Below are 16,498 nucleotides of genomic sequence, written 5' to 3' on the forward strand. Positions count from 1 at the left end.
AAGCTGAAAGGAAAGACAGGCTGCTTAGAATTTGTTTGGAGAAGCTACCTACCTAAATGATAAAGAATGTGGAGCAGTTATCCTGAAGGGTAAGTGTGCAATGTTTTCCTATGTGGGAGGCAAATTGTGTTAAAATTGCAAATACTGCTGGGCTTTCAGTGACTGAATTTTTTGTTTGTTTTTTACTTCTCCTCAATGCTAAAATACCTAGTTTGTGTTCTTGTCATTGAATTTATGCTGCAAGGAACCTTTGATGATTTTTTATTAAATAAATATGCACTTAAACTTATAAAAATAATAAACGGAAGTTGCCTCTATGTGCATTTTGCACTATGTTACTTATTTATTGTTTAGTTTCTAGTTACCGTCATTGGTGGGGTATCTCCTGATACAGGTTCATAAGTTATTCTGTACCGCTGTACTCTTCCAGGTGCATGATCCCACTTTGTAGTCAGTGAACTTGAAGTAGCATTGTATACTAGAAGATTTCGTGGTCCACCTACTGGAGCTGTTGAAAGACAATAAAAAGAGGGTGTAACCTTCTACTGTAGTGATATTTCATAATGTATTTAATAAATATTTAAAGTGCAGATGCAACAGTAAAAAACAGAGCTGTATTTTACACAACAAAACAATAGTTATTATGAATAGCACACACACACACACACACACACACACACACACACACACACACACACACACACACACACACACACACACAAATCAGTTAATACTCCTGCTCTGCAGCAATTAATTTCAGTCTAGTGCCCAAATGCATTAAGCACTCCTCCTACAGAAATGCAGCTTTTCTATAATAAGATTTATTAGATGCCAAATAAATAATCTATACTATGCATAATCCCCCCTTAAATTGCTACTTTTTGCTGACAAATAAGTGATAAGAAACTAACAAATTATCCATCAGTTAATTCACTGCAGAATGGTCTATGAATAAGCTAATTTACAAAGTCACTCGTAGGCTTATTCACATATATTAAGTCATGCCAATGGCCATACAGTTAACAGGAGAAATAAAGCAGTCATGCATGTAAAGTGAAAACAGTGGTCCTTGGTAGCAAAGAATGTGTTACGGATATGTGTGAGGTTTTGCAGCACATGAAATTTCCATGCAGGATATAACCATTAGGAGGAATGTCTACTTATTAGACTAGACAGCAGTACAAACCTAGAAAGGATACACACACCAGGTTGAGTGAGTAGTGAGAATCTTCAGTCCCTTACAAGACAATTTAATTTGTTCGAACAATGGTGGAATCCTATTAACTCACTGACAGCAATGTTAGTGAGTGTTGTTTCTCTGAATCCATATCAATGAAAAAGCCTTTCAGAGATAAAGATTTTTTTTGCAGCAAGCAAGCCCCCCATCCCAATGTAGGTGAAGACCCTACACCTCCAACTGCTTGTGTGTGCGTGTGTGTGTGTGTGTGTGTGTGTGTGTGTGTGTGTGTGTGTGTGTGTGTGTGTGTGTGTGTGTGTGTGTGTGTGTGTGTGTGTGTGTGTGTGTGTGTGTGTGTGTGTGTGTGTGTGTACATCCACCATCCATGCATCCATCCTTTTCCCATTTTGCACATGGGGTTGGGGTGTCACTTCAGCAGCGACAATCATCTCGAGCCAAGGTTTACACTGCCGGGTGGCTAGCCCTGCCATGGTACTTTATTCATACCACTCACTTGCACACACACACTCTCACCTATGGCCAATTTAGAGTGTCCAAGCCACCTACTGCATGTCTTTGGAATGTGGGATGAAACCATGTTAGGGAAAGAGCAAGGCCACTGACTTCTAAATGTCTTTTCCAGCAATATTTATTCACATTAATGCATTTGCTCAAATATAAGTTGTACAAGTGAGTGGCTCCTTTGGATTTGAAAGTGGGTATTGTGTCTCTTCTCATTTAGGCATGCTTGTTGTATACTATTAGTTTGGTGATTTACAAAGGATCCTTTCATTCTGGGTACAACATTTCTGTACCTTTATCATAAGGTATTAACATTCGACTCAGTTGTTTGTCGTACCCTGTTTTGTTCCTCTTTACCCCCAGTATCTGTAGTTCACATTTTTCATTTAAAACTCCCAAACCTTCTAGAGAACTTGTCATTACCACTCTCAGATTTCCTACTTGTTCTAAAGACACCTTATGCCATTTTGGCTTTCACAACTTTAATTGCATCAGACGAAAGGTCATATGCAGAATATGTGATTTATTGCTCATTAACAGGCCCAGAACTATACATATTAATGTATATGGCTTGCTGTCACTTAAGGAACACATGCAGAAGGTAGTGGATATATTTCTGAATGTAATCTATGAACACTGTAGAATATTCATGTTTGAGGTTACACAAGTGATGGGGGTCATTATAGTGATGCCAAAACTTGAATACACTCTTCAAAACAAGATTTGTTAGTCCACTAATACTGCCAAGATTAGTTTATGATTTCCAACCTGATATTCAAACTTCTTCAACTGAAGTACTTTCCTTTCTATTGTATACATTATAAATTAGTTCACATCATCACGCTACGATCAAATAATCAAACCTCACTACCCATCACAATACCTCTTTTCAGACTGTCAGTTGGTTAACTGGTCTTCTGTGAAACTGCCATATGAACTTTTTGGTGATCAATAAAAAGAAGAAAGTCTAGCAGAATTTAAGGCTAAACTACTGGAACATCAGACAATTGCAAACAAATGCAAGTGTCAAACCCAGAGTTTACTAGATCCACCTCTACAGGTTTAACCTCCATGCAATTAAGTGTGTTGGTGTTACTGATTTTTTTAAACAACTTTGCATACTGCTGTTTACTTCAAGTTAAACCATACTGTTTCTGCCACCTTAGCTTTTCTATGTTTCTGCGTGTGACTTTGTGTCTGTGTGTTTGTGCATACATGTATATATGTGTGCATGTATATGTTCTATAGTGTATTCTGTTGGAATACTCAAATTGTAATGATGATACACTGAAATGTCCTTGTGTAAGCATTGCTGTTAATTTTATATGCAGTCTGTGCCTTGGGCCTGTTTCCTGTCTGCCAAGGGTCCTTAGTCCAGCCACTTACCCAGCTAACAAACAGACAAACAGACTCATAAATAAATAGCCCATACCAAGTAGCAGTTTCTAAAGCTGCCCTGGAGTCCATTCCTTTCAAGAATGCTCCTGAGATGGCAAGTGCCCTTGAAGAGTGCGCTTTTATATATTTTAGTAGGCTCTTACCATGAATAACAGAAGTGAACAGAAAGCAAAAGTCACCTAGACACAATCTGTTAAGAAACTGGCTGTCGCTTTTTCTTTTTGTCATAAAAAACAAAAATTGATTTGATTTTCTTAAGTAGTTACACATCCAAGAAGAATTTTTCTTCCTTATTTTGGGGGTTGAGGTAAAAAGAAGAGAGCTGAATTGTTGGCTAGGGTAAATTCAGAGACTACCTTTCACATAAAGGAAGGGTTGATTCTGAGACTCACTCTGTCCTTGTGAAACAAAATAAAGACCGAATAAACATAAGGGCCTGTGACTCAGAAATCCTTCTAACAGACGTCAAGACTGCCAACAAAACAGTCTTCCAGGTTAAGAAATTTTAGAGAGCAGGCTGCTGGTTCAAATGGATCCTGAAATGGCTTTCCAATGACATAATTAATTTAAATTCCATGGAGAAGCCACACTTTTTTTGGGTGGTCTTATATGAAGTACTACATTTAGAAACTGTTTAACCTGAAAAAGACAAGGTAGAGGGAGAATCCTGAGGCATGCAGGCAGAAATGCCTGTAAGATGTACATTGAATGAAGTGTACACTAAGACAAAACTGATTAATTCACACAGGTAATGCAGAATGTGGGATGCCTCTGCTTGTAAAAAATCTTGTCCTTTGTTTTGGTACCAAAGAGGAAATATTTTCCATTTAGATAATAAGATTTCCTAGTAGCAGGCATACCTCTCAACTGTCCCTGATTTTGACTCAAATTTTAGCTCTGTCCCTCTTAATCCCTCCTAAAACTAGTGACTTTTGGAGGAAAGGTGGTGAATTACACTTAATGAATAATGACAATAATTAAGTTATAGACTTCCTTTACTTCAGAAAATGTGTATTAATTCATATGCTCTGATTCTGTCAATGTTTCAAGTTAATAGCACTAATATTTTAAAAGTGTCCCTGATTGTCCCTGATTTTTTCTTGACTTGTCCCTGATTCTGTTGAAATTTGTCCCCGATTGGTTGAAAGGTCTGGTAGCAGGTTTTCTTGACTGTAAATAACCATAGGAAAGCTGAGCTGCAAAATAAGTAATCCTAAATGGAACTAAAAACCTGTCATTCTATTTGTCAGATTTAGATTCTGAAGATTTGAATGAACCAATGATCCCATCTCCTGTGCAAGCAAGTTCATATTGTCTGGTAATTACTGATGACTGCCTTTAATATTTGCATTAGAAGGAAGAGCTAATGTATGTATGTTGGAAGCTCCTTCCTTATTTTCTGATAAACCTTGGAAATGAGAGGAAAGGGGGCAAAATATATACAGAAATATCCCTGCCCGGGAAATTAAAAAGTCATCTGTCTATCAGACCTCTTTGCAAGGAGCCCTGGGACAGAGCTGATTTAGTTGTCTGTTGTGTTTGGAAGAAAAAAAAGATGTACTTGAAGGATTCCTTACTGGTGGACCATTTGCAGAAAAAAAACTCTTGGAATATCATCCACGCTTGAGGGACTGTCCTGGATCTGACACTATATGAAGGAATGTATGATGCCTGAAAGAATAGCTTCTGCTCAAAGGTTAAATCCTAGAACACCAAGGCTAGTCTGCAAGTGAGCGGTTTCCCCCCGTCTGCTTATGTACCACATCATAGTGGTGTTATCTTTCATGACCTGTAACATCCTGGAGTCCAGAGTTGGTTTGGGTATTAATAAGAGTAAACATCTCTTGGAAACTGATGTCCCATTACTTTGATGTCTTGGGAATAGGCTCCTCAAGAAAATTTTAAAGCATCTGTGGCAACACTCTGATAAGGGCTTGGAGAGGTGACAGGAGCTTCCTTGTTGGATTCAACTTGTTTGGTCCACCACAGTGATTCCTTTCTAACAAAAAAGATCAATGTGACTCTCTGAGTGGGAAGTTGGGAGAGCTGGGCACTTACGCTGTTGAGATACCACTGCATCTTCCTCATGTGGAGTCTGGCATGATGAATCATCAAGACGGATGAGGCCATGAAACCTACTGTCCTGAGAAATTCCCTTGCTGAAGTCATTTGTTGTTTTGACAAATTTAGGAAATAATTTGATAAGCCTGCACCTTATCAGTGAAAGGAAGGTAGTCATTACAGAGGTACCTAGGAGACGTTCCAGGAAAATCACTCTGTGAGTGGGATCCATGGATGACTTTAGGTTCAGTGTAGATCTGAGAAGCTGAAGGACATTTCTGGTAAATTCTAAAGCTGTTTACACTTCTTGCCTGGATGAAGCTTGAATAAGACAATCATCCAAGCAATGAAAAATATGAATACCTTGGTGCCTGCAGTAAGCTATTACTGGGACAGGGTCTTGGTAAAGACTCTTGGAGCATTACAGAGTCCAAATAGTAAAGAATTAAACTGAAAACATAATCCTCTAAGATTCCTCTGAATGGAAATGTGAAGATAAGCATCCTTTAAATATTTAGATCTAGACTGACCAAATGAGTTTGTGGAGAAAGTAGTGGAAAAAGATTTGATGAGTTAGCAGTTTGAACCTTGGCACATGTATGAAGATGTTTAATTGAGAGAGGTCTATAACAGGTCTCCACGTTCCCTTCTTTTCTGGGTACCAGAAAATGTCTATAATAAAAACCTTTTCCCCACTGATCTATAGGAATTGGTTTTAATTTCCCCTGAAGCAATAAGTCTAAAAAGAATAAAAAAATAAGGTGGTGTTGGCCTTTGGTAATCTGTGGTACTCCTGTGAGTGTAAGAAAGGATGCCTATTTGAATTGGTAATAATTGTTATGATTCTTGGCATCCAAAAACTTGTTATAGATTCCCAGACTGGAAAGCAAAGAGATCTATAGCTTTCCAGCAAATTTCTGAAGTAGAAGGCTAGAGTGAGGAGTGGAGACTTGGCAAGAATAGTCAAAAATTGTTTTATACCTTACTTAAGATTTCGTCTCTTATCCATCTTTTTGAAATCATCTGCAGAAGGATTCCCAAATAATAAGTCTTTATCTAAATAACAATTTAATAGCTGAACTCTGACATTTTCTGTTAGGAGCTGAAGCATTATCCAAGCATGTCTCCTCAAAATGAACCAGTGATGGCTGCCCTAGAAGCAGCACACATAGCATCTTATTCACATTTTATAGTATGCTTAGCTACCTGGGTGACTGGATGTGGCATGTTTAGAAGGTTAACGTATTATTCAGAATGGCCAGAAGGTATTTCATTATGTCAGTTCCACAATTAATAGCCTTCTTTCATCAACAAACCAATAACTGGACTTATCTGCCTCAGAAACAGTAACCAAATTTAACACTTTCCTCACCGCCATCAAAACCCCTCTTACCTCTAACTTTCCCCAACCATTTAACCAACATTAAAATGTACTAGTTCTGACATCCCTACCTTTAACCTCTAACCTGTCTCCACTAGTACATTGAAACCCTGTTCTTTTTCTGGCGATGATGTCCCTGCTGAGTACGTTAAGCTTGGTGCAGACTCTGCTGCATACCCCATCTCAATTCTCATCAACAGATCTATGCAAGATGCTGATATACCTGCCCTATGGAAAAAAATCTTTATTATTCCTCTTCATAATAGGGATAACTCTTCTGAAATCTCTAACCTTAGGCCAACTGCCATCTTGTCCCCCTTCCTACAATCCTTGAACAGTGTGTTCATTAACAACTCCTTCGGTAACTCTTAAAAAATGATCTCCTAACCCCAACACTGTATGGTTTCTGACCGGACCATACCACACTACAGCTCTCCTAAAGTTTTCTGACACCATTAATAAATCTAGAGACCAAGGAAAGTTTGCTGTTGTGTTTTTCTAGATCTTTAAAAAGCCTTTGACACTGTCTTATATGTCCATGAAAGATATCAGTCAATGATATGCCTCTCTTTTCTCTCTCTCTCTCTCTCTTTCTCTCTCTCTCTCTTTCTCTCTTTCTGTTTCTCATAGTTAAAACAGATGTTTCTCAAGGCTATATTTTTGGTCCACTGCTCTTTAACATTTTCATCAATAATCTATATACCTCCTCTCAGTAAGCTTGCCTTAATCAGTGTGCAGATGACTCAACTCTCATCTGCTCATCTGACAGCCCACTACACCTACAATTCATAACACAAAATGCCTTCAAATCAGTCAAACTGTGACTATATAAACAACCTTTAATTAATCCCAATAAGACTAAACTTCTACACTGTTCTCCAAAGTCCCATGCCAATGCTAAAATAATGTCCACATTACACCTCTAAACAATACAGCTATTGAAGGAGTTACCCATACCAAATTGCTTGGAATCACAACAGATGGCAATTTAAAGTTTGACTTTCACATGCACAACTGTATTAAAAAAACCCTGAAAAGCTAGATCTGCTACATAAAGCAAAAAATCCTTACTCCTAGTGAAATCATTGTAGCTAACTCGTATCTTTTACCTTCTTTTCTCTATGGCTCACCTATTTTGAATAACATCCAGAGCTCTCTTAATTCACAGATTGGGCAATGCTATAATAAGATAACTAGATTTGCAGTTTATCTACCATACAGAGCTCAACACTGCTGTTCATTACATGTACTAAACTTGTTAGAACTCCCAGATCAACTAGCTCATACACGGCTTATTGTAACCCAGAAGATACTATATAACCCTCTCTACCTGACCTTTTATCACCTACGTAGTTCATAACTGTCTTCCAAATTGCCCTCAGTGCTCTCAAGACAAAAATCTGCTTGAACTGTATTAACTAAAAAAGCATGGGGCAAAGTCCATACTTACACTGCATAGCCAAGCTATGACACTCTATCCCGAATCCAATCAGAACTAAATCAAGCCTCCATGTATTTAAGTCCTCTCTCAAAGAATTTCTCACTAACTCTTGGCTATGCCCACGCACCACTCCAGTATGATCTACATAAAGAATTACTTTACATTCTTACTAACCTTTCATCATCATCTTCATCATCATCATCATCATCCTCTTCTTTCATCTGTTCCCATTAGGGGTTGCCACAGCAGATCATCTGTTTCCATTTCTTCCTGTCCTCTGCATCTTGCTCTGTCACACCAACCACCTGCATGTCCTCTCTCACCACATCCATAGACCTTATCTTAGGCCTTCCTCTTTTCCTGTTACCTGGTAGCTTCATCCTTAGCATTTTTTTCCCAATATACTCAGCATCCCTCCTCAGCACATGTCCAAACCAACGTAATCGTGCCTCTCTGGCTTTGTCTCCAAACCTTCCAACCTAGGCTGACCCTCTAATATACTTATTACTAATCCTGTCCACCCCTCATCACACCCAGTGCAAATCTTAACATCTTTAACTCTTTCACATCCAGCTCTAACTCCTGTTTTTTTGTCAATGCCACTGTCTCCAATCCATATAACATAGCTGGTCTCACTACCCTCTTGTAGACCTTCCCTTTCACTCTTACTGGAACTCGTCTGTCACAAATCACTCCTGACACTCTTCTCCACCCACTCCATCCTGCATGTACTCTCTTCTTCACCTCTCTTCCACACTCACCATTACTCTGAACTATTGATCCCAAGTATTTAAACTCATCCACCTTTGCCACCTCTACTCGTTGCATCCTCACCATTCCTCTATCCTCCCTCTCATTCACACACATATATTTCATCTTACTCCTGCTGACCTTCATTCCTCTTCTCTCTAGAGCATATCTCCACCTCTCCAGGGTCTTCTCCACCTGTTCCCTACTCTCACTAAAGATCACAATGTCATCTTCAAACTTCATAGTCCACGGGGACTCCTGTCTGATCTCGTCTGTCAACCTGTCCTTCACCATTGCAAATAAGAAAGGGCTCAGAGCTGATCCTTGATGTAATCCCACCTCCACCTTAAACGCATCTGTCACTCCCACCGCAGACCTCACCGCTGTCACACTACCCTCATACATATACTGTACCACGCTTACATACTTCTCTGACATTCCCAACTTCCTCATACAATACCACAATTCCTCTCTAGGCACACTGTCATATGCTTTCTCTAAGTCTATAAAAACACAATGCAACTCCTTCTGACCTCCTCTGTACTTCTCCATCAACACTCTCAGAGCAAACATCGCATCTGTAGTGCTCTTTCTCGGCATGAAACCATACTGCTGATCACTAATCATCATGTCCCTTCTTAACCTAGCTTCCACTACTCTTTCCCATAACTTCATGCTGTGACTGATCAATTTAATCCCTCTGTAGTTACTACAGCTCTGCACATCATCCTTATTCTTAAAAATCAGTACCAAAACACTTTTTCTTCATTCCTCAGGCATCCTCGCACTTTCCAAGATTTCATTAAACAATCTGGTTAGAAACTCCACTGCCATTTCACCTAAACACCTCCATGCTTCCACAGGTATGTCATTTGGGCCAACAGCCTTTCCATTCTTCATCCTCTTCATAGCTATCCTTCCTTCCTCCTTGCTAATCCACTGCACTTCATGATTCACTATCCCCACATCATCCAACCTTCTCTCCCTCTCATTCTTTTCATTAATCAACCCCTCAAAGTACTCTTTCCATCTCCTCAACACACTCTCCTCGCTTGTGAGTATGTTTCCCTCATTATCCTTTATCACTTTTACCTGCTGCACATCTTTCCTAGCTTGGTCCCTCTGTCTAGCCAATCGGTACAGGTCCTTTTCTCCTTCCTTAGTGTCCAACCTTTCACGCAACTCTTCATATGCCTTATCCTTAGCCTTCGCCACCTCTCTCTTTGCCATGCACCTCATCTCCTTATACTCCTGTCTACTTTCTTCATCTCTCTGACAATCCCACTTCTTCTTTGCCAACCTCTTTCTCTGTATACTCTCCTGTACTTCTTCATTCCACCACCATGTCTCCTTGTCATCCTTCCTCTGTCCAGATATCATACCAAGCACCTTTCTAGCCGTCTCCCTTACTAGCTCTGCTGTAGTTACCCAGCTATTTGGTAACTCTTCACTGCCACCCAGTGCCTGTCTTAATTCTTCCCTGAACTCCACCTCACAATTACCCTTTTTCAATTTTCATCATTTGATCCTTGGTGCTGCCCTCACACCCCTCCTCCTCTTCTTGATCATACTATCTATATATCTAGACCATTTCAACACTTGTCTTCTCTCCATTCCTAGGGGTGACTTGTATCATCTTTTATATTATTTCCTAGCATAGAAGACTGTGGTGATGCAGCAGTTAGTATTGTCACCTCACAGCAAGAGGCCATCCGGTTTGATTCTTGGCTGGGGTGTCTTTTGTGTGGAGTCTGCATGTCCTCCCTGTGGTCATGTGGTTTCCCCCAAAAGACATGCAGTAGGTGGATTTGACATTCTAAACTGACTGTAGGTGCGAGTGTGTGTCCGAGTGAGTTGTGTGATTGAACTACTGCTGCAGTGCTAGCCACCTGGCAGTGTAAACCTAGGCTCAGGATGATTGTCACTGCTGAAGTGACACCCTGACCCCATGTGCAAAATAGGAAAAGAGGGTTGATGATGGATGGATGGATGGATGGATGGATGGATGGATGGATGGATAGAAGACCATGCTTGTATGTCAAGAATCTAAATGGCAATGCTCAGATCTGCTCTGAGCTACAACAGAATGGCATTAAATATACTGATCCCAAGGACATTGCCAATATCCTGGCAGATCGATTCAGTGCCAACTTCACCCCCCCATCCCCTAAATGGCCCATCTCAATACCAGAAGATTGCCACATTCTGGTAATAACAGCCACACAGGTAAAAAACACACTCTCCAAAGCTAAGAATACAGCATCCATGGGACCAGATGACATACCGGTCTGTGTACTACATGAACTACAATATGAACTGGCACCTCACTTAAGTGTCATTTTTAATCATAGCCTCACCTCAGGTTTCATGCCCATTGAGTGGCACACAGCTACAGTTATCCTACTCCACAAGGGGGGATCCACCTTGGATCACAGAAACTACCGTCCCATCAGTCTGACGAGCCTTATCTGCAAGGCCATGGAGCGTATTATCATGGAACTTATAAACAAAGACATTGGCAACCTTCAAACACTGGATCCCACCCAGTTTGGGTTCATGAAGAGCCGATCATGTCTCCTGAACCTAATTGACTTCTTCAAATCGGTCTCCAGAGCCATGAACAAGGGTAAGGTGGTACACACAGCCTATATAGACCTTGCCAATGCCTTTGACACCATCCCCCACTCTGGAATCATAGGTAAACTTACTAAGCTGGGCATTAATCCCTACGTCACCCAATGGGTTGCTAACTGGCTTACTGATAGAACCCACACTGTAAAAGTAGCCGACTCCAAATCCAGCTCCAGACAAGTGACAAGTGGAGTACCTCAGGGTTTAGTCCTGGGACCGCCCTTGTTTGGCATCTACTTCTCTGAAGTACAGGCCAACACTAAGGGACCCTGGCTAACAAAGTTCGCAGATGACTGCAAACTGGGAGCCATTATTGAATCCCCAAATGATGTGGATACTCTACAAAAGGGTCTTACAGAAACAGATGCTTGGTGCCAGAGCCATGGGCTCAAGCTCAATGCCATGAAATGTATAGTTATCTCCTTTGGGAAAAAACATGTACCCATGAATTACCATATAGGTGGCAGTACACTAAACACCGAAAGTGTGATAAGAGACTTAGGGACACAGGTGGACAGTGGTCTCACCTTCGATAACCACATCGCCAGAACAGTCAGGAAATCCTTCTATGCGGCACACCTCATCACTAAGGGCTTTTCATCCAGAAAAAAGGAGGTCATTGTCCCACTGTACTCATCCATCATTAGACCCATTATAGAATACAACGCCCCATTTGGTATGTACCTCTCAAAACATCTGCAACAACTGGAAAGGCCGCAGAAATACCTCACTAAAAGAATCACAGGCCTAAAGCAGATGCCCTACGCTGACCGCCTTAAAAAACTCCAGCTATACTCTGTCGCATATCGTCTACTCAGAGGCGATCTCTGCTGAACATACAAGGCCATGTCAAACCCAGAGCTGTTGGACATGCTACACTTAAAGAAATCCCAATCCCTCAGAGCCACATGCTCCAGGGATCTAAACCTTGTCATCACAATACACAAAACATGCTGGAGGGATAGGTTCCTGACCCAGAGACTCCCCAGACTCTGGAATAGATTGCCCATACATGTCAAGCAGAGTGCCTCTTTGGCCCTCTTCAAAAGGAACCTTGACAATTGGATGGGAGAAAGGAAATTCACCCCAGGGATCATGTCAGTTGCCCTGCTAGACAGGGGTCCAGGGAAGTAAATAGTGTGGGAAGAAATAGCCAGGGAATTGTTATGGCTAGGCTTGTATAGGCCCTAGGGCTGATAGCCTAGTACCAACCTATGAACCTATGCTTCTAATACTACTGTATATACTGATTGTCATAATTAATTGTAACTTTTTTTCTATTATTATTACATTACTGGTGTCTCCTCATGCTTTACTGTATCCTATAAATTCCACTGTAAATTGTATGTATGTATATGCTTTTTAACTACCTCTATACTACTGTTTTATTTGATGTTATTTAACTCTCTGGAGCTTTTCTCCCAGGGCCTCCACTGAAAATGGGCATTTATTACTCAGTAAGACTTCCCTAATAAACAAGTATCAATAAATACATAAATAATCATTTGTGGCTGACAGTGATATGAGAAAATAAGCCTGTGTCCAGATAATCAGGTCAAAAGCATAAAGGGAAGGCACAAAACATGGCTGGTTCATATTATCAAGTGGTGAGTGACTTAAGCCAAGGACAGCAAGTTAGTAGTTAAGAAAGTACTTACTCTCTTGATAACAAAAATAATTCCTGAAATGGTACATCTAGCAGCCTTGCTGAGAGTTAATTAATCTTAGCACTTTTAACTGTAAATCTACATTAGATCTGTTGTTTAGTCTTTGGGGTGTGATCTGCTTGACTTCTTTTTTGGCATTAGAAATTGTATGCTCTTGTCAAAAGAATAGAAAACATTTTACTGCCCTCAGGGCATCTCACAGCTGCACATGTATCACTCAGGCTGTCTTATGTTGAAACACTTGACAAGTATGTGTTACATTATGGCCGAGTTCCACTGATGTAAACATAGCAGTTGTGTTTCAGTGCAGTGATAGATTACTTCAAAAAAATACACTACTTCTTTTATTTTTGAACCAAGCTTAATCATTTAAAATGAGTCCATAAAAAGCTAATATTTTCCTAGCCATATTTCTTTAGATTTTTATGTCAAGTAAAGTATGTTGCCTATGAAATACAACAAAAATGAAAAAGTAAAGAACGTTATACCATATATTTTAATTGTGTATAATAATGTTATCTCAGACATCTTAAACAAAATAAAAACAATAGTTTTAATGGTATAGCGTTCAAACACTCTTTATGCAGCATACTTTTCAAGGCTATCACATTCCTCTTCTATACGAAGTATACTTCATGAGGTCCTAGACATCTAAATGTGCAGTGAAAATTCAGGAAATTCATCTCTGGTAAATTGAATACAATTTTTCCAGTACAATTTAATGTATCTCATACTGATACTTCCATTTTGTCCCTTTTGCCTGCATCAGATTTTTTAGTTTCAAGTAATCCACCCACCCTTCTCACCCAATATGTTTCTAACACTTACATTCTTGGCTCATTTGTGGATGTATTATTTCTGTACACTCTGATGCAGCTTAGACTCTCTCTCTCTCTCTCTCTCAGACTGACACACACACACACACACACACACACACACACACACACACACACACACACACACACACACAAGAAAGTTTTTTATTATTATTTATTTATTTTTTGAAGTGCCATAGAATCTTATTTCATACTGTGTAGGCCGAATGTGTCTACTCCTGCATCAAATGTTCTGCTGAAAGCAACAACGCCCATCCAACCTCATCTCAGCATCCATATTCCTTTATTCTTATGAAACCCAGTAGTTAAAGAGCAGGTGAATAAAAGATAAAAACAAATGATTATAAAGAATCCAAATGTGAAAGATGCCTCAGATCTGTCAGTTGTATTCAACACACAGATGACTGATACTACCTTCTATAGTACACATGGCCACATTCCCTTAGGAAGTGAATAAAATCAGAAATATAAACATGAATATGGGCACATTCTTCTCAGTTTCATTTATTTTTGTCATACATTTGCATGTTCCTGTCTCTTGCAAATAAGAAGACAGTTCCAAAATAACTAACTGAGCTGTCTTCTAAAAGTATGCATTCACAGTCTATTAGGGAAATGTGTCAGTGGTGCACTTGAGTTGGCCTAACTTAAAATGAGGAGCCTATGATACTGCTTCACAGTGCAAAGTATGGTAGACAGTGGCAAGGTACATTTAAAATTATTATTACATCTGTGAAAAGTGAATGAAAGCTGCAAACACCAATTAGCATATTTTAAGATGCTTATAGCACAGCCTGCACAGTTTTTTCAGCATATAGACTCATCTGTCCCTTCAGTACATAAAGTCTCTGATGGGTGGCTGAGGGACCTCACTAAGTAAAAATAAAATGCATTCCGTAAATGGTCTGGAAATCAGCACATTAAGCAAAGGCTTATTGGATTAGTAGAACATATATAGCTAAGAGATCAAAGCAAGTGATAAAATAGATCAGTAATGGGGAGAGGGATTTATCTCTTTGTAATATGCAGTGCTTGACCCAGCTAGACTAGGAAGAATCATACAATAATCTATAGGCATGTTCCTACACATCCTGGTCTTCAATGACCTGCAATAGCCAGCAGAACAGATAAAGTTTTGTGAAATATATGCACATAGTTATCCTACTGGTGGATGAACCTTGACCTCTTGAGCTTTGACTGCCTGAGCTTCAACTTGCCAGCAGTCACAGTTTCTCCATAGGAAATCAACTGTTGGAGAGTTGCACATGAAGTGATTCCCTATATTGGATGCACATGCACACCCATCAAATCAATATGTCTCTCTTTCTATAAAGCTATATCAGTGACATGGTGAGTTTTTAATTGCCTTGCTAGCTAAAAGTTCTCTATCCTAGTCCTACACATTACTTGGAATTGTATTCTCATTAATAAAATAACTTTACTTCCAACTGACTCTATGCAAATACTTATTTATCTGCAGAGAAAGGGCTGCCATATCATACAGAGAGATCACCAGCTGGGTCAACAAGTAGTAAACGTGCACATTGCTTATACATATCTAAATCACCTGCTCAATGTGCCTTAAGTTCTTAACTTAGGAAAGACTTATAATCCTTACCGGCTGTTGTCACAATTACTCGGGCCACTACAAAACAAAGCAAAAAAAATGGTGTCAGATACTACATTACTATATTCAGTTTCATGCAGCTAAACATTTAGTTCAGTAGTAGGTCATTTCTGTTCATTTGAATGTAATAACTTACAGGTACGCTCAGCACCAACAAGATCTTCACTTTCAGATTCGTCTGGATAAATAGCTGTAACTGCAACTTCATACAGAGTATCTGGCGTCAAGTTCTCAAAGACTAGTGTATCCTCATCACCATTTAGAATAGTCTTGAAAAGAAAAGAAAAATATATATTTGTTACATTTATATGTCAATTCATATTATCTTTCTGTCAGCAAGTAAATCATTTTAAAGTATATGTTTACATTAAACTTTGAAGACACAATTAGAGTGGACAGCTAAAATGGTCACATAACCATAAAACCACATAACAGTGAATTTTTATTGCACAGCTTTTATACCAGTGTTGGCATTTTCTGTAGGGATTGAGTGTCATACCCTTATTCCATCTCTGTACTCATCTGCATGTGTCTGATTGCTAAAGCAACATTTTCTTAGTCTTTAACACAGTCTTGAAACATTAATAGCTACCCACCCTACTGCATGCAGATCCAGCTCTAGAAGCTCAATACAGAAATAATCAAGTTTCTTTTTCATTTCAGTGCTGAAATCATCTTGTATTTAAGCTCCAGTTCTTAGTTTTCCTTTTGTTTATATAGTCTAACATTTAAGATTTGTGTGGTCTGATAAAGGTATTAAAAGACGCAGCCATCCAGATTTCATAACGCTACTTATCATGGACTGCTTTCTTTGATTTTTTTAACCTCAAAAAAGTGTTATGGCTGTACAACCCCAGCTTTTACCAGGAATGTCATGGGAACACTCACTTAGCCACCTCCAACCCTGATAGGGTACACCCCTATCCTTCCCTGTTGCTCCATTAGACACCTGAGCTGCTAATCAAACCCAGGTTGCCTGGGATATAGTTAGGGTTTTATCCCTGTAT

General features: G+C 39.5%; 1 protein-coding gene across 3 annotated transcripts in view; it reads right to left on the bottom strand.

Moving 5' to 3' along the window:
• The window catches only part of COL12A1 (collagen type XII alpha 1 chain), a 589,904-nt gene that overhangs the window by 293,943 nt on the left and 279,463 nt on the right, over positions 1 to 16,498 (bottom strand). For all 3 annotated transcript variants that reach the window (XM_044063907.1, XM_044063925.1, XM_044063915.1), the window contains 3 exons: positions 15,628 to 15,760; positions 15,483 to 15,509; positions 366 to 508 (listed from right to left, as the gene is read on the bottom strand). In XM_044063907.1, coding sequence (XP_043919842.1) covers positions 366 to 508; positions 15,483 to 15,509; positions 15,628 to 15,760 — 303 coding nt within the window. The remainder of the gene's footprint in view (positions 1 to 365; positions 509 to 15,482; positions 15,510 to 15,627; positions 15,761 to 16,498) is intronic.

The sequence above is a fragment of the Protopterus annectens genome, chromosome 1.part0, assembly GCF_019279795.1.
Source record: "Protopterus annectens isolate FY-2018-M chromosome 1.part0, PAN1.0, whole genome shotgun sequence".
NCBI classification, from domain to species: Eukaryota; Metazoa; Chordata; order Ceratodontiformes; family Protopteridae; genus Protopterus; species Protopterus annectens.